This window comes from Cebidichthys violaceus, unplaced genomic scaffold (assembly GCF_023349555.1).
Source record: "Cebidichthys violaceus isolate CVI_PGR_0920_01 unplaced genomic scaffold, fCebVio1.0.p SCAF_10, whole genome shotgun sequence".
NCBI classification, from domain to species: domain Eukaryota; kingdom Metazoa; phylum Chordata; class Actinopteri; order Perciformes; family Stichaeidae; genus Cebidichthys; species Cebidichthys violaceus.
Genome location: NW_027176263.1, coordinates 9676900 through 9695775, shown reverse-complemented (window position 1 = coordinate 9695775; position 18876 = coordinate 9676900). Strand labels below are relative to the sequence as shown.

The 18876-nt window shown below is 42.8% G+C and overlaps 2 protein-coding genes across 12 annotated transcripts in view; both read left to right on the top strand.

The window, feature by feature from the left end:
• tacc2 (transforming, acidic coiled-coil containing protein 2) overlaps positions 1 to 14421 on the top strand; it is a 38396-nt gene extending 23975 nt beyond the window's left edge. For 2 of the 11 annotated variants that reach the window (XM_068724894.1, XM_068724885.1), the window contains 17 exons: positions 415 to 1825; positions 2030 to 2065; positions 3705 to 3762; positions 3883 to 4090; positions 4507 to 4556; positions 4674 to 4783; positions 5080 to 5233; positions 5627 to 5773; positions 6121 to 6213; positions 7081 to 7140; positions 9857 to 9997; positions 10102 to 10178; positions 11249 to 11292; positions 12617 to 12777; positions 12901 to 13007; positions 13248 to 13368; positions 13476 to 14421. In XM_068724894.1, the coding sequence (XP_068580995.1) occupies positions 415 to 1825; positions 2030 to 2065; positions 3705 to 3762; positions 3883 to 4090; positions 4507 to 4556; positions 4674 to 4783; positions 5080 to 5233; positions 5627 to 5773; positions 6121 to 6213; positions 7081 to 7140; positions 9857 to 9997; positions 10102 to 10178; positions 11249 to 11292; positions 12617 to 12777; positions 12901 to 13007; positions 13248 to 13368; positions 13476 to 13541 (3044 nt within the window). In that variant the 3' untranslated portion in view covers positions 13542 to 14421. The remainder of the gene's footprint in view (positions 1 to 414; positions 1826 to 2029; positions 2066 to 3704; positions 3763 to 3882; positions 4091 to 4506; positions 4557 to 4673; positions 4784 to 5079; positions 5234 to 5626; positions 5774 to 6120; positions 6214 to 7080; positions 7141 to 9856; positions 9998 to 10101; positions 10179 to 11248; positions 11293 to 12616; positions 12778 to 12900; positions 13008 to 13247; positions 13369 to 13475) is intronic. The other 9 variants (XM_068724886.1, XM_068724889.1, XM_068724892.1 and 6 more) reach the window with 9 other exon arrangements.
• Positions 14422 to 15730: 1309 nt separating this feature from the next.
• ly6pge (lymphocyte antigen 6 family member pge) lies at positions 15731 to 18635 on the top strand. The gene is made up of 3 exons (XM_068717912.1): positions 15731 to 15791; positions 17587 to 17703; positions 18260 to 18635. The coding sequence occupies exons 1-3, from the start codon at positions 15731 to 15733 to the stop codon at positions 18451 to 18453; spliced, it is 372 nt and encodes a 123-aa protein (XP_068574013.1). The 3' UTR covers positions 18454 to 18635.
• Positions 18636 to 18876: the final 241 nt, after the last annotated feature.

Genomic DNA, 18876 nt, shown 5'->3' with positions numbered 1-18876 from the left:
CGTCATCAAAAAAAAAAAAAAAAAAAAACAGGTGTAAGAAAGTCTTGCTACGCCATCTAGTGGAATAAAGCAGTATCTCTAATTTGGCTTTGTTTGCTGAGACAAGCATCTTGGGCTTTTGGGATATCTAGGAAAGGCTGACCAATCGGCTCAGTCTCTTTCTCTCATCTGGTTAATTATCTGGTTAATTTTCATTACTTTCTCTCCAACTGAGAGACACTTATTGAATTATTTATAGCACATTCATCTCTATAATTGGATGTCAGCAGCCAGCAGCAGCTTTTATCTCCATGCAGGCTGTCACGTTCACACCTGCATCTCACCCACGAACCAGTTAAATTCTATTTCAGTTTGATCTGATGCCTTTTTTAGCAGCTAAAACCTCTTTACGTTACGTCTCTCCATCTTTTGCAGTAGCAGACACATCAGTCAGTCATCCTGCCTCTGAATTGTCTTCCGCTGATGCCACATGTCGTTCCCCGTCCATTATTTTTGATGAGGACAAGCCCATTGCAGCCAGTGGCCAATACAACATTGAGTATGCTGGAGATTCAACAAGTCACAATTTGACCCGCTCACTCAGCCTCCAGGGAGGAGAACTAGACAGTGCTAGTCTGTTGGACGGATCGTCAGTGGGAGGCTTCCGTCCACATTCTGAATCCTTCAGCGTAGGCACTGAGAGTGCTCCAGGGACACTCCACAGGCCCAAGAAAGTCCACCCTGGGTCTGTGAAGAAGAAGCCTCTTCTCAGACAGAACTCCAACCCAGAGAGTCCGAGGTCAGCCTCATCCAGTAGCACCCCGGAGAGCAAGAAGTGCGCAAAGCCTCGAACTGCCAGCCCTCTACAGCCTCAGGAGGAAGCAGAGGGGGGATCTGCAACCCCCAGCCCTGGAGGAACCCTCCGCAGAACCAGAAAGAGCCGAGTGGAGACTCCTCCTCCCCTGCCGGAGGAGACCAACCACACCAGCCAAGAGGAGAGCCTTGTCATCCCTGCCTTACCCTTGTGCCAGGAGGAGACCCCTCTTGCGAGTAGTCCAACAGGCAGAGACGAATCCCCCATCCCCCCTAATACCTCCTACAAATGGGATCCAGATAATTTTGAGAGCATCGATCCTTTCAAGACTGGAGGTAGTAAAATTGCCAATTCCCCTGTTCTGGGTCGTAAAAGCCCCGTGTGTGCCCCCATTGCTACCCCTCCAGAGAGTCCCTCTGTCTCTTCTGTAGAGCCGGGTCCCCCAGCTCTTCTTCGAGAGCCAATCACCAACCCTGAAGAGCAACCCATCATCCCCAAGCGTCAGTCAGTAAGGCTGGAGTTTGACTACTCTGAGGAGGGCAGTGAGGCATCACACCAGGCCTCTCCCCCACCCAAGAAAGTGGGCAAGAAGCCCGGTGCAAAGATGCCTCTGAGGAAACCAAAGCTGGGGCTGAAGAAGGCCCCTCAAGTGCAGACGGAGCAGCTGGACAACCATCCCCCAGCAACCCACAATGGCAACGAGGAGGAAATCCTTGCTACTGCAGTCTCTTACAAGGTGGAACCTGACAAGTGGGATGATCCCAACTTCAATCCATTCACTTCTAAGAAAGGCATCACCAACTCCCCCAAACTGTCCCGACCGTCTTATTCCTTTGACACAAATAACTTTGATGACTCAGAGGACCCTTTCAAATCCTCCAATAAGATGGCCAACTCCCCTCCTAAGGCCTCTGCCCCCTTCGAACTGTCATCCAATGAATATGACAATGAATTTGACAACGACAACATTGGGGAACTGGAGGACCAAAATCAGAACAAACCTGGCAAGAAGAAGAAAACTCCTATCAAATCGTAAGTTCACAGTCTATTACCACAGGGCCCGCACATTCACGGGAGAGTCCATACTCACTTACAGAACATTGTATTTATGTGAAGAAACGTAAGCGTCTCTGTTTGTGAGGTTAGTCTGTTTGTATGTGATCCTCTTGTCTATTATGCCAGTGTCCTCTGTCTGTCTCTCTGTCACCTGTGTCTGTGTATTCTCATATGTCACAGGAAGTCCAGGGGTGTGTCTTCTCTTTGTTGTCTGTTGTAAGTACAGGGACAACACAACCATCCATCCCTCTGACTCTTACTTCCATGTGGCTCCTTTTATAGCAGCATGTTGCCCTGTTGTCCCTCTTCCTATTAACAGAAACATCACAATCCTTTGTGCCTACTATCAAATGATTCCATGTAGACTTTTTCGATTTTTTTTTTTCCGATCCTGCTTATTTTAACAGAACATACCTGTTTTCATATTTTTCTTGTAACTTTATATTATTTACAGTACAATCTTGCCTATGAAATGGCAATTGAAAAATGTCATAGTACAATTAGATTAGCCATACTTGGTATATTATCTCAATAATTGCTTATATAAGTGTTTACATGTTCAATGAGCATTTAAACATCATCAAAGTGTTACTACTCAAACAAAATTATACTCATTCAGCCAATTAGTACCTTACAGCAGAGAGTACTTAAGTGCAGTATTACATTATGGTTGGGTGTGGTCAGCAGCGTAAAAGGCTTAAATCCTTCGGATAGAGGTCAGCGCAACAGTGCTGAATGACAAACTTTACACAAACTTTGTGACAAAACTTTGTCACTTACACAATGTGTAAATGACAAACTTTACACATTGTGATTTGTTGTGTCTTTACAATATTTAGAACAGATTCTGATAGTTTTCTATCAGCACTTTCTCCAAAGTTAATATTGGAACAAACTCTGTTTCATAGTAAAATGTCCCAATACATTTTTCCTCCTGAAGCTGACAAAATATCTTTCTTTTTTATAGATATGTGTTAACTGTCATGTCACTGTGTCCAGTCTGCAAGTCTGTAACAAAGAAGGTGCTTGTGCTCCCTCTTGTGTTCATTTTTGGCTATTGTTGAAAAAGCTAAAACTATAAAATATTTTTTCTAGATATAGAAAAAATGGGTCGGGGAGGGGGATTATTGTCCCATTTATATTAATTACTAATTAATTCTGTTAATAACTTTAACTATAAAATACTGGGCCAAAAACGTTTTTTAGTGACAAGGTGCAGACATTTTCTGCTCAGATGTATTAGATATGTTCATAAGTAAATTTATAGTTTGAATTAGGATAGTGCATTCTGTTGTAAATTGCTATACAAGGACTTCCACTCCTTTACAAACCCTTTGAGAATCTGTTTTTTGGGATCTATAAATTGAAAACTAAATTAACAAAAGTAAAAGGCACTAACAGTTAATCTACAGTGATAGATTATGCAACAATGTCCTAACTAACCTGTTATATTACCAAACACATTCCTCTCTAGGATCTGTGTTATTAGTCTATCTGTGTGAAAAGTAAACTATTCATAACATAACATTCAAGTACTACCACCACTGACTGTGCAATTACTAACTAGATTCAACCCTCGTCACGAACATTTCACTGTTCTGTTCATTACACCCACACAAAGACTACAGTAAGTGGTACTGTAACGCAATGCAAATTATGTTTTCATTTTAGGAAAAAGCAGATGTACCCAACCAGGTTTACATTTCAGTATTTGCGACAATACACACATTTGAGATATGACGCGAGTACACAATACTTGGTGTTAGACAGTGACTGACGGATCTAATAAAGTTGCGTACTGAAGGCGCTGAGTGACTATGGATCTTGACGATTGATGGTTTTTCCTTTTTCTCAGTAATACTTTCAGAGTGAAAAGGTCGCCAAAGAAATCCCCATTGTCTGACCCATCCGAGGTGCGTACCTAATGCTTCATACCTGTACATCTCTCTGTACACTTGAGTCTCTCGCTGTTGTCTGCCTGTATTTCGCCCTCTTCCCTCCAACTCTGTCACTGGCACCTTATTGTGTTGCAGGATCCTACGCCCACAGATGAAACTCCCTCCCTCCGCCCACAGGACGACCACGCCACAGACGAGGAGAAGCTGGCCTCCTCCACCAGTCACAAGTGGGCCGCCCTGCACGACATGGATGCAGATTTGAACTCTGACCAGCAAGACTTCCCTCAGCCATGTGACCTCACTTCCTTTGTTAATGAGAACAGTCTTCCTCACCAGACTCCAGGTGAGGCTCAGCTGTCTGACTCTCTTTGATTCCTCTTTGTGCCCCGGGCCACCTGTGTCCAAATAAGTGCTGACAGAGATCAAAGCACAGGCAGCGCTCAAAGGACATTCAAAGCTTATGTTTGGATAAACTGTCATGCACAGCAACCATCCCCTTTACTCTTCATTTATCCAGCAATGTTATTGATTTTTGTTGTGGCAGTGAAATACGCCTGTTCTCTACTGCACTCTGACCTACAGAAGAGCCTCCTTTTCCCAGGGGCTGTGTGGCTCAACCCATCTGGGTCAGAGATGAAATAATCAACAGACAGTCCTGCTTCAGCCTCTGACCTCATCACTACCGAGCTCAACACTGGCTGAAATGTCCCTCCATTTCTTTCTCTGCCACTAAAACTTTCTTTTGTCTTTCTGTGTCAGTGCAAGACTATGAAATTGAGTACATGGAGAAGCTTGGCTCTGCTTCGCCTGTGAGTATTTGATCGAATGTTTGCTGCTTTCTTTATTAACACTGGCTCGTTTTATATACGTGATTTAAAATTAGAATTCAGAAAGCTTATGTTTTTTTTCTCTTGTGTGTCTTGTAGCCACTGTCTGTGAAGAAGCCGTCTTTGTACTTGAAGTTGGACTCAGTGTCTGACAGCTTTACCAAGAATACGTGTGCACATGGATCTGAGCCCAGCTCCCCCTGCACAGGGTACAACACACTGCTCTACTGCATGTTTATTTCTGTGTATTTATTGTGTAGTATTTGATTACATTGTATGTTCACTGTGTAATGTAGAAAGTCTTACAATGCAATTGTCAGTGCTTTGCTGGTACAGTATACACTTTGCTAATTGTGAACCAGAATGATTTGGATTGCATAACGCATGCAGTTCAGCTGCTCCAGCAACGTTTTCATTAACACTCTCATCCATCATATACAGTAAATTACATGTCTTTTCCCTCTCTCTCCTTACCTTTCTCCTCTCTGTCTCTCACACTGAGCAGGAGTTTCGAGGAGATGGAGGCCCAGATAACAGCGGGTATGAAGACACCGGTGCTGAGCTCCCGGCCCGGTCCCGAGGGCTCCGCTGGGGACAAGGGCAGGAAGAGAGAGAGCGAGGCACTCAGCCGAACACAGAGCGTGGAGAGGGATGAGCAGGTGAGCCGAGCGCTTGTGTAAATATTCAAACTCATTGAGCAGTTATCACATACGTTGTCATTGCTGGGTCTTGTCACCATCACATGAGGAGAATTTGTGAGCTTTGATTTTGTAGAACTTACACCATGTCATTGTTTCGTCACGAGGGGGGAGAGTGCCACACTGCACATGCTTTATTAGAAGGCCGTGACTTGGCCCTCTAACATGAGCGCCATCAGTCATGGTGATTCTCATTAAAGCTTTGTCACTGATGACACATAGCCAGTCCGCCACACTAGCTTCCCAGCTTGAACCCAGTGACACAGCTCCCGATACTGCCACTCAAACACTCAGCGCTTTGCTTTGCCATGCTGACCCCTGCCCTCCTACCTACTCCTCCCGGTGCCCCTGTAGTCCCCTTACCAGGGCCCTGTGGAGGCCCCTGCTCCAGTCCCGGCCATGCCTCTGTTAGACAGGCTGTCTGAGTGTGACGACCTCCTGCAGTACCTGGAGCCTGACCTGGCTGAGACCAACCCCACCGCATTCGCCCAAAAACTACAGGTGTGTTGACAGACCAGACGTGACCCCTCTTGATGAACCTTACATCTGGTGGCCCATTTCTGACCCTTATATGTGTTTGTGTGTGTTTTTCCACATTATTCTCGCTGCCACCTAACTACATCCTGTCTTTTCATTTCCCCATTTTTCACCTCCTATGCCTCAGTTGCAGTTTTTAGCTTACTGTGTAGAATAGATCGATGGTGTGTGAAATGTAGCAGCAGCAAGTGTGTGCGCTGAACTCAAGTTTTTATATGTTTTCCCTTTGTTCTCTCATCCTTGGGCCGCAAACCCTCTTCCTTACCCCCGAAATCCATCACCCCCCCCCCCCCCCCATGTGTGCGGCCCAGGAGGAGCTGGTGCTTGCTGCCCTGAGGATAGAGGCTCTGCAGGTAGCCAAAACCATCTCTCAGTGCCCCTCCCTCTCCACTGTACCCCCCCAGGTACTGCGCTGAGACCTGCACCTGCTGTATGCAAGTGTGTGTGTGTTTGTAAGAGGAAAGATGCATCTCTTGAATGAGTGATTATAGAAGAGGAGGTGTGTGTGAAATGCACGTGTGTGTGGCTGTAGTGTGCGTGCATGAGTGTGTCTCAGCCTGCCCCCCCCCCCCCTAATCACACCATTCTGAGTGTGACACTGTGAGCTCATGGCCTTATCAACATGGTGGCTGCACCACTACATTCGCAGTCCTCTTCAACAATCCCCCACATGTGAAATCTTTAACATGGCTTTACGTGTAAAGCTCCCACCCCGACTAGCAGAGAGCTCTTCCAGGTTGTCTCCTCAGTGAAAGAGTGCTGTGCCTTCTTCGTCCCTTTTTCCTTTATTATGCATGTTGGGCAACATGCATGTTGCCTGTTCATGAGAAGCTTACCTGAGCATGAATGTGACTGGGAATGTCTCACACTAGATTATATCAGCTGCTGAGGAGTTATGAGGATATAACTCTCCCAGATGTATTTGTTGATGCTTTGCTGTCATCACCCCAAAATCCCAGTCACATTCTTGTGTTGTGATTCGGTCATTTTCTCAGACTAACAGCACTGACAAACCGATACATCAGGTAGGTGACAGTTTCAAGTTTGGCTGGAATTTTAGGTTGAACTGATTTTGCTGGTCGAAGGGCTTGTGCTGATACAGCACATGCCTTCATACAGTAGAAGAAGAAGAGTGAGATTTTTTGCTTGATCAGTGGTGAATCTACATTTTATGGTCAGTGGAAAAACTCTTGTCAGAGTTGGAGCAGGGCAGGCGCTTCCCAATCTTCTATCCCTCCATGTCTCATACTGTTGTCCCACACATTTTACAGTCTCGACTCAAGAAACCCAGCACTCGGCGGTGGAATATCAACGGTTCACCCTTACTCAAAGTAAGAGTAACATATACCCCTGTGATCTGTCTTGGCCTTAATCCAACTACAGTGCAGTCCAAGTATTTGGTCGTAAACACATTTTTCTTTGTTTTTGGCTTAGAGCACCAGCACACTAGATTTGAAGTAACAATGAGAGTTAAGGGCTGATGGTGAATGGTGTTCATATCTACATTGGTTAAGAGTGTAGGAATCACAGCCCTTTCATACATAGTACCTCCAATTTTGTACAGTGCAGCAAATAACTCCTTCAGTGCTGTTAACCCAATTTGAATGTAAATGCCTTTTAATTAACGCTCAGCCCTATACTCACTTAATGCTGGAGTACAGAAGCAAAACAATTGTCCATATGGCCACAGACTGCACTGTAAACTCTAACTCCCGTAGACCCCAGAAGTCTGAGATCTTTTTCCAGGTCTCACTACAGTTTACCCTACCGTGGCTGTACGTTGTCCCTGTGAGCGAATTTTTCTGAGTTGTGTTTTCTGCAGTCATTTCTAGTATCTCTCTTGTAGTAGTCTACTAATGGGTTATTTTTGTCTGTATGAAGTAGCTTTTGTCTTGTGTCTTCAGTTGTCCCTTTTTTGTTCACATTAAGTAGTTTTTCTTCCAAGTCTACACTAAATGTTTTAAAATGTTTGCAGTTGACTTGACATATGATCCATGATGATCTGATAAAGGAGTTTTGTACAAGACTAAATTAGCAGCAGGGCAAAGCGGGCAGGGGCTGGTTGTTTATGTGTGTGTTACTTTGTGGTAATTTCAGTCTTTACAAATTTGTTTGGTAATATCAGGCAACAACCTCCTGGTCTGAAAAGTGAAGCTAATGTGGAAGTGCCTTACACTTGCATTCTTTCTAATAGCCACTAGGGGGCGACTCACTGGTTTGAAAGAAGTCAGATTTTATGGAAGTCTATGAGAAAATTACCATATTTCTTACTTGATTTATCACCTCACTGCATGATATTTATTCAGGAAATGATAGTCTCATTTAGAGTAAAATAGACAAAAAGCAGGGCATGCTTTAGGGTGTGGCTACCTTGTGATTGACAGGGAGCCATCACAGCATTGTCTGGCCTGGGAGTTTCCTGTGTTTTTAGTTCATAAACGTTCATTGTAACTGTTTTGGTCGCCATAAAATGTCTTGTTCAGTTGTATTTAGCTCCTCCCTCTCGTGTCACTTCTAGTTGTAAAAAACCAAGATGGCTTCAAAACAGCAGTCCCCAAACCAATGGGTGACGTGACGGTAGCTACATCCACATCTTATATACATTCTATGGGCAATATGCACTACTGAAGGACAATTAGTAAATGTGCCCAAAAGTGGCTTTTGCATTTTTACCCAGTCATGCGGGCCTTGCGTTTCATCAAATTATTAATACGCGTGTACAGACATACAGCAAACCTGGGGAAGATAGTATTCTAGTGTAGAAATTGTGGTCAGTTTTATGGGACTCTGAGCTAAATGGATTGGGCCATTTCAACTTAGGTTGTGGTCAATGGGAGCCTCAAGCCCCCTAAAGTACTCTCAGTAAGGACACACTTTTATTCAGCGTAACGGATGTTGCTTTATTATACTTCATTCCAATTTATGGTTCTGGCATTTTTATTGTTTTTTATTAGGATTGTCTCTTTAAAACAGACCTTTGAATAGAAGTTACTGTGAGTCATGCCAACACTTAGTTTTGTCAGATTTTCTTTAAGTTTCTGTTTAAACCTCACTGAAGTGGAAGGGTAATCCCAATCAGCACCTGAATAAAAGAGGTCCATGGTAACCTGAACTTGACTGGTCTTTACCTTCAGAGCAACAATGGAATTACTGCTCTAGCCAGACCAAACACTCTCTTTTCAGCATATTAGCGGATCTCAGGCTCCTTGTCTCCTGTGAGCCCCGACCACTTCATCAAATCCTCCCGTAATCCGTCTCTCCCAAGGATGACTAAATCCATTTCAGAGCAGAATTTTAAGGGAACAAAAATGGTGCTGGAACGAGGATTGTTTTTGCACTTTGATATGATGAATTGTGTTAGGAGTTGGTGTTGGTAGAGTCATAGGTTGCAATGGTCTCATGAACGCATGCATACATACTTTGTTTTGTAGTGTCTCTCAATACACCTCAACACTCTATCCAAAGTCAAAGTCTTTCTAGCGATAAATCCTGTGAATTTCCTGGTTCACCTCAAATCAAAGTCTTTGTAATAGTAAAATAATTGGGGCATTGCACACTATGATTCTAGACACAACAGGTGAGACCAGTATATTGAAATATGCCTTAACATGAGACTAACATCTACTTCCCATGCTGCCCAGTCCGCTACCCTATCCTCCCTCTCCTGTATATGATGCAGCCCTTGCTGTATCAACTGCTGCCCTCCTTCCTGTCTACCTTGCCTGGACCCAATCACATTCAAGCTACTGACCGCTCAGCTGGGGGCAGCATCAGCCAAATCACTTGGCTAATACTGTGGCAATGAAGACTGTTTCATCCAATCATGTGGCAGCTGACCAAGTCTTCAGGAGCATCACCAGCCAATCTCATTTACATATTGATTTTTGTAGTGTTTTACATTTTGATGTAGTTTAATGCTGCCTTGCGGTTTGATTCAGGAATGCGTGTGGCCCTGACAGTGAGGGTGTCCCATCTTTGGCTCAGTCTGGTTTGTAACTGGTTATGTTTCCTTTCCTCTCCCGCCTCTCCTTTGGCTCCTGGGAGCAGCACAGGGACGTGTCTTCTCCAGTAGAGAGTGGCGTGTCCAAGAACTCACTGTATGCCAGGACCACCGACAGCTACATCGAAGGAGAGAGTCCCCATCTGCCCAGAGAACTGGACCACTCGCTGGGAATCGCACGAGAGGAGGTGCACCCAAGACTCTTTCTTTTCATCCTACAAGTCAGAAATACTGTCAGTGTCAATACATTAATTCAATATCACACACTTAACTGTTTTGTCACCCTTCTCAGATCGTGACAAAGGAGAGAGAAGTGCTGGAGTGGCAGAGGAAGTATGAAGACAGCCGACAAGAAGTGGTGGAGATGAGGTAGGAAGTAGCACCTTGGGTTGTCATCACTTACATCACTGTGAGGTCCCACCCATACACTACAGGAAGGACTTAACACCTCCCTGTGTTTCTGTTTGGTGGGACTGTGTCAGGATGCTTAGTGTCTTGTTGTCAGACTCCGCCCATCACCGTTTAACCTATCAATTGGTTTATCTTGCTTTAAGTGTAAAACAAAGTCACAGCTAATGCAGAGTGGAGAGCCAGTTAAAGAAGTCTATCTGAGTCCTACTGTCAGCATGATCGTTATAGATGATATATGTAAATGATCCATGAGAAAATCTTCTAGGGGCTTTAGGTGTCATTTGGATTATACACCACCAATATATTGAAACTGTGATTAACTACACTCATATTTACGTCTACAGATGATCAATATATGTCCGACAAATATAGGTTCAAGGAGATGGCGATGTGAGGCCTTGTTCTCCGTCAGCAGGTGGTGGATGTGTGGGTCCAGCTGGCCCCAGCTCAGTTAGTGTGGATAAGACAGAGCTTACTTCATTTGACTGATTGGGCTCAGGATAAGGAGGGGCTAAGAGGCTAAGGGGGAGGCATGGCTAATCAATCCTCTTACCTCTGGCAACCTGCTTTTGCCAAAACAAGGCTTCCTATTGGGCCCTGCTGCTCTTTGGCTTGGAGTGTGGGGGAACGTCTAGCTTTAAGACTCAGATGGAAACTGGACATAGTGCAAATAGATAAAAGATATAAAGCTAAGGATAGTTTCGGGCGCTTAAAACTCTTCAGTAACTCAATAATCCTATTATCTAAAGTTGCAGCTGGATAACAGTGTCGTTTACCTGAATTCAAATAAAATATCCTTTTGCACAAATCAGAAGTACCAGATCCACATCTGTCTTTCAAATATCCAACCAGGTCAGGCTATGTGTTTTATTTAAACATCTTGCTAACAAACAGACATTTTCATTGGTGGAGACAAATACGGGTTGGACAAAATTATATGGTTTTAGAGACATGCATACTTTGAAATAATTTGTCATGCTAATATAACCCCTTCCATATACTGATAATCCACAATTTTTCATCCATAGGAGGATTGTTGCAGAGTATGAGAAGACGATTGCGCAGATGATAGGTGAGTTCAGTGTTAAATACAGGTGCTCAGTTGCCAACATAAGCCGAGCATTGGTCCCAAGTTACTGGACCCTCTGTCTTTTCAGTACACATGACATTTATTTCAAACCAATTACTTTTATTCCCCAACCTCTGCCACTACTTTTTGCTACACTTGTTTATTTGCAAACTGAGCAGTATATACTGTATTTGTGTGCCTTACTCTATTGCCACAGATTTCAGAGAATTAAGTACTCTTTTTATATTCTCAGTCAAGCTAGCTTTGCCATGTGCTTGCTCTCATGTTTGAGTGATATGAACTGAATCCTGACGTCTTTGGAGGGGAAACGCTCACCTTTAGCCCACGCGTGTCCAGTTCATCTGAACTCATTAAATCACGCTGCAGGTTCCCTCTCTGCATTAGTCCTGCTCTCTCCTTCTTCGCCACCTGATGATTTGATTTCCCTCTGCTGTCTAATTTCGTACTCTCATTCAAAGCACTGTCACAAAAAGGAACAATCTGTCTCTGCCCGTGTCTGACACTCGGCTCTCTCACTTGCCTTGCCCTCCCAGCTTGACTTAACACAGTCCATTCTTTTCTGTTCTGCTCCCATCTTTGCTCCCCTTACTATTTGATAACCCTGACAGGCATGCCAGGTGAGTAACGCGGAATTCTCCTTCACTTGTTTGTGTCAGCTCACATCTGTCCACCTGTCTGTCAGAGAGGGGAGCAGATGTGCTCACTTTCTTCACCTCATCCAGTGACATTTGTTTGTCCATTTTGTTGCATTTCATCCTATATGTTGAGATTCTATTCTTTTTTTGAATGGTTAAAAAGAGTCATTCGAAATTTATTACATGGAATCCTTCAGTTGCTGATATTAAATACGGCATACACATGCACATATGCATACTGAGAACCTTTACATGCACAGCTGCACTGTAGCAGAAGTCATTCATGCAGAATTAATGAATAAAGCAGGTTGGTCATGTCTAAGCTAGTGACAGGAGAGGAAAGGGAAAGCTGGGAGGGGGCTGAAATACTTCGTAAGCTTTATCATGTAATACTGAAGGACCTGGAAGCCAAAACTGCCAGTTCTGTTTTTATGGTTTACAGGTGTCTTTGATTTTCCCATTGTTAAGTGTTTTTGTTTGCATGCTTACTCATATAGTGTAGTATAAAAGGCTGCTAAATTACACTAACCCACAAATTAATTTTAATATATTGTCAGAAAATCAAGGGTTTGTTTGTACGTATGTGTGTCTGTATATGTGCCCGGTACAGCAGACTCTTCAGTACATACAGACTGGTGATCTGATCTACAGTATATTTGTGTGTCCATCAGAGGATGACCAGAAAGAGAAGTCTCTCTCCCACCACACCATCCAGCAGCTCATCATGGAGAAGGACCAGGCCTTGGCCGACCTCAACTCCGTGGAAAAGTCTCTGGCAGACCTCTTCCGCCGTTACGAGAAGATGAAAGATGTACTGGAGGGCTTCCGCAAGGTGACTGACACACATTATTCACAATGAATGAGTCTTTTCAGCATACCCGGCCTTGTAAGTCATCTGAAAATTAGCTTGACAATCCTTATGGCAAGTAATTCAAATATTTCCCACTCCTTTCAGAATGAAGAGGTTCTGAAGAAATGCGCTCAGGAGTATCTGTCCAGGGTCCGCAAGGAGGAACAGCGCTATCAAGCCCTGAAGATTCACGCAGAGGAGAAACTAGACAAGTGAGTCTCATTATTGGGAGTTTATTCCACCATGACAGTGTTATTTCCGCCAATGGGAAATACACCAACTACACAGTAATAATGCTGAGCTAAAATATGTTAAGATATAGATAAATGCTGTTCCTATTGATTTCTAGAGATTCATTCTGTATTGGCTTTCCAAACGTAAGGTTAATGCTTTCATTAGAATTTCACAAGAGAGGTGACTTGATTCTCATTGTATCACTTGTGTGTTTCCAGGGCCAATGGAGACATAGCTCATGTGCGGGCCAAGTCCAAGCAGGAGCAGGCCGCCCACCAGGCCAGTCTGAGGAAGGAGCAGATGAAGGTGGAATCTCTGGAGCGCACTTTGGAGCAAAAGGTCTGTCTGAATTCCTCAGTCCCGCAGTGTAAAGAGATGTGAAATCATTACAAAATATCTATGCGGACAAGTATATAAATTACCTTTTTTTTGCAATTGTTTTATAGAACAAAGAGATCGAGGAGTTGACAAAGATCTGTGATGAGCTGATCGCCAAAATGGGCAAGAGTTAGCGATCACACCACACCCAGGCCAAATCTCACAGAGAAGAGGAGTGGTTGTGGGAAGACACAAACAAAATATTTTACACTCTTCCAAGGACTGATGGACATTTAAGGCCAAAATGGTCTCGGGGTTAAATTTCCAACTGACTTTGTGTATACAGGATCCACAGGAACGACTTCCCCCTAATCACTCTGTACATTTTTGATGTGTCAGTGTATTGTACTGTATCAGGGGTCTGATTTAAAGTTTTAAGAAAATTTATCATATCACTAATGAGTGTGCGTGTGTGATAATGGGAAAGCGAGAGCATTGTTTGTCGGTTAAATTATCTATAATGATGTTGCCATGACAGCCACTGAGAGAGAAGACTGTTTACCCGTTCCTGCTGTTGTCTCCTCTTGATACAAGAGAAAAGATAAGACTTTGAAAAAGAGTAACAGAGATTTAGATTCATTTATAAAAATGTTCATACACCACTAAGAGAACACACACTATCACAATAGCGTACTGCATGAGGGAGAGAAAGGAGAACTTGTAATGTTATATGTTTGTATATACTGTAGGAAATTCCAAGTATGAAAAAGATTCCTCTGCATTTTTGATAGTTATTCTGTCATCCTTGGCACGCTTCCCTCATGTGACCTTGTAGATATTTGTCATACTTGTCATAGCTTTCTCGATGAAATTGTGCGACTATTTTTGGGGATTTTATTTTGATATAAAGCGAACTAATTGTGACCTTATTTAGACATGACAGGAGTAATTTAATTTTGGATGGATATGTCCTAGTTCTGCTGTGGTCGTTGTGTCACACTGAGGAATAACTTTTCTGCACAGCTGCTGTACAGCATCTGCTTACAAAGTGCAATAAAAGATGGCAATACAGCACACTGTATCAGTTTAGTTGATCTGGCATGACCAATGATACATCAGGATTATGTTGTGATCATGGTTTTCTGACATTTTGATGCACTGATGCATTATCCATGTTTGTTTTGGGGTTTCTTTTCTGAATCTGTGATTCTCAATCAGGGGTACAGGGGTATGTGGAAAAAAACTGAAATTGTGGTAATATATATTAAAATCATATTATTTATAAACATACATTTGTATTTAGGAGGGAAATAAACTTAGAAACTTAGAATAGCATTAGAAATTGCTGTGAGGCTGATCTGAGGCACATTTATTGCCACAATAACCAATAAACTACCAGCTACAAAATCCCAGCTGCACGGGACATGCCTTCCCATCACGTGTTGTGGCAGTTTGAAATAGATCACTGAAAGTAAAAGATAGATAGTTAAAAACCAATTTCTTCCACTTAAAGTGTCAGTAGTATAAATGCAAATCTTCAAACCATGCCTAAATGTCAACCGTTCAAGGATCACACTGTCTCATATGAAAATAATACTATACCACTTGTAAATAACAAATAGTGTTGAATAACATCCAGTTTCAAAGAACATATTTAGAACATGACGAGCGGAGTCACTCAACTTGAAGAGTACTTGACTTCACCTGACAGCTGTGCAGTGTTCAATAAGCATTTTACAGACATAACATGTTTAGAATAGCAATGCTATTGAAACAGATGACAGCCAACCTAAAATTATTTACTACAATTCTGGGAACTCAAATTTTAGAATATGTGATTTGTAACTCTTAATACGGAGTTCATCTTTCCAAATGTCCAACTGAAGTAGATGGAACATTTCATACCGTATAAAGTACATTAAGGCATCTACATAAGCATCAGCAAAATGTGGCCGAATACTGATCGCACGCTGGCACTCGTACGTCACAGGACAACAAGCTTCCTGTGGCAAATTAGCCTGGCACTGAAGAAACCAAATGGACATCTGCAGGGCCACAATGCCAGTAAAAGTTCAAAGATCAAACTGGACATGTGGAGACAGGGACAATAGAGGGAGGAGCCAGACTCGGGATGGGTGTGGCCACAGCACAGTGGTGAATGGTGCAGTGAGAAGTACAGGACGAGTCCTTCTGCCCATCCAGGCAAGAGGCAACTATTGACACTCAACACAGAGCTGTGGGCCCTAGTGGAGGGGCTGCTAATCCCCTTGTCAGTACAGGAGGGGTATCAGCTCATCTCATAGCAGATTAAGCTCAGGGGGCTTTAGGAGCAAACAAACTGCTTTTTAGTGTGTGTTCAAGACGACCGAGGACCACCAGCACCATGAGAGCTGTCCAGTACTGTCCACTGCTCCTGCTTTCTTTAGTCCTGCTAGCGACCAACAGTAAGGACTATAGTTTTTTTATTGTTTTCTATCTTCACCTCATCCTTCCTCCCCTTTAGATGTCCCCTCTACCTTCTGTCCATCTTTCATTGCTTGGTGTCTACCTTTGCCACTCTTGAATTTCCCAAAATAGTGTGTATTTTTTTTTTTTTTTTATGTATTTCTGTAATCTCCTGAGAGGCAGGGACCCATTGAGTGAATATCTGTCCAAAGTAGCTTTGCTCTCAGACATCAGGACAGGTTATGTTGGATACAACAATACTGCAATTATCTTTATTTTTCTGAAATTTCCTTGCATGTTTTAAAAAAAACATTATGTCAGCTTTGCTAGCTGCTGTTTTTCTGGTTCTTGAGTTCTGCTTTCGGTGTGTCATCTTCCTCTGTAACTAGCATGCAAGCCCCACAACTAATCTCTTAATAGGCCTGGAGGCTAATACTTATAGCATGTGTGTGGAGCGGCTGTGCTGTGGGGATAGATTGGGGTCAAGTGCGAACAGCAAGGGGGCATTTATACGTCATGTCAACATACAGAGGGGCATGCAGGAAGCAAAGAAAAGAGATCAACTGCTCAAAAGACATTTTGGTTTGCTGTTGTTTTTATTGTTTTACTCTTAAAGTTGCACTTTTATCTGTAAAAGTGCTAAAAGTGATATTTTAGCACTATATTACTTATTACTGTTTCTGATTAAGTTGATTTGCTGGCTTGTGTAGACAATTTCACCTCACTGGTCTTTACCTGAATTGACACAACACTTTGAGCGTCTGATCAACTTTTCTGTCCTCCGGATAACTGGATGATAACAGACAAGTCTGGTGTTGAAGGAGGTTATTTTGATGGCCAAGACAAGAGATGTGCTGCTACAGAGAATGTTTGAAGTCACGATGATTCCTATAAGCCCAGCTTGGTTTGATCCTCTTAGGAAGCAGCATTAAAGTCTGTTTCTGAAGGGCCATTTTAGAATTTAGGAGAAGGATGGGGGTTTTCAAAAGGAAGCGTTCAACTGCTATTTCAAAGGTCAGCTCGTTCTCAAATAAGCGATCCCTCCTCTGGAGAGCTTTAGAAAGACATTTGCGTGCTTTATGTGCTGAAGTGGGCCCCTGAAGCTTTAACTGAAGTTTGGAAAAATGTGTTTTTAAATCTGAGAGCACTTGTTCAATTCTTTGCTTGATTTAGGGACAACTTGTGTGAAGGAAGTGATTAATTAGTGCTCTCTTTTCACTTTACCCTCACTGTGCCTTTGGGACAACGTCATAGATGAGAGTCGCCTATGTGACACTGCATGATCTTAACTAACAATGGACCGGATTCTATGATAAATGTGAACGAGTTATCTGGATAATGCCGCGATGCAATGCAGTCTTTAACACGCCAGAGTAGCTGCAGCTGGCTGTCTTAAAAATGTTTTTTTAAAGGACAAAAATGACAGCAGTGACATTAGCAGACTATTCATGCCTTGATGAAAGTCAAAACATCCGACACAGGGCTTTTAAAAAAAATGTTCTTTGAGATATTTGGTGAAAAATCAGATTAGCATCATAAACAGTTCCCATCAACTGTGGCAATAACACCAGGTCTGTCTGAGAGTGACATAGGGCTGTTGTTTAAAAATCGTAGTGCTGTATTCCCCTTAAAATGTGCTTTTCAGGTGGTGACATCTATGATGATTTTTACACATCGAGATAAAACTATGCATTAGTCGTCAGTATACTATTTTCCCTCAACATGCCATGATGTTTTATTGTACTGCTTTATTAAGCGTGCACTGTAGCAATAATTATTTTGTGTGTCCTCCAGGTGGGGCTCTGCGATGTTATACCTGTATGGGCTCCAATAACGACGACTGCAACCGGCAAGGCTCCAAATCTTGTCCCAGCTACTCTGATGCCTGCGCTGTGGTACTGGGCCATGACAGTGAGTCCAACAGTGACAGTATAGTAGCCTTTGTATTACTAGTTTTCTTTCTACCGACAATGAAGATACACAAAGCTCTATTTGTATCTGTGTGTGAGGATATGTGTGTGCGTGTTTGATGGAGGACAGGCTGCTGTCTGGAGACACATCCCAGCCAGCAGGGGGTCCGAGGCTTTGAAATGAAGAGCTTTGCAGCCTCTACTCGATCACTATCCTTAATTAGGACACCATGTGTTCATGTCACCGAGACCATTCCTCTTCACAAATTTAACTTTACTCTGTAATTTAATCCTGCATTCGATTTTTATATAAAATGTACCTTATTAATCATTTAAAAAATGGGGCAACAAGAGAGACCATCATCCTGTCTGTAAATTACACATTGTAGATGCTACAGTTTTCCCAGATTACATTCTGGTGTCAGGCTCATTGTAGTGTGTACTTGACACCCATAAACAAACGGAGAAAATAAAAATCAAATCATAAATTGTGTATTGGTTGGTCAGTGTAAAGCAGCTGCTACACCAGTGACTTCTATTTCTGTCGTTTTTGTCAGGTGGGGTGATGAAGTCATGCTCCTACAAGTCTTTCTGCAGTCAGGCCAACAGCCAAGGTTACAGAGCACCGGGTGTCAGAGTTCACTGCTGCTACGGTGATGACTGCAATGTGACCAGCTTTGCCTCCCGGCTGCCAAGACTCAACTACCTGCTGCTGTTTCTGCCTCTGTTGTTCCACTGTTTTTTTAAGTAGACATACGGCTCAAAGTCACGATGCCAACAAGAGTCCATCTGCAAAACAAATGACAACTAGTGTTGTTCTCATTTACTCCAAAAAATGCCAAATAACCCTGCCTGATTTGACATTATACATGCTGTACTACATTTCCACTCTGCTTTGATTTACCATATTAATCCAAACAGAAGCCTTTACATTAATTAGTTACTGTACATGGAAGAGCTTGAGGTGCTAAGTGTTACTGCGTGGATTATACACACGTTGTTGGATTAATTCCATTAAGCAGTACTCAAGTAGATGCGTCTTTTAATAAATTTCACTTAGCTAATAACTACAGGATTCTAAGGGGAGTGCTGGAGTATCAGGCAGAGATAATTATTTTTTTCTTCCCATATTTAAAGAGGAACAGATGCTGTTCATCAGTTTCCCCACTCTGGT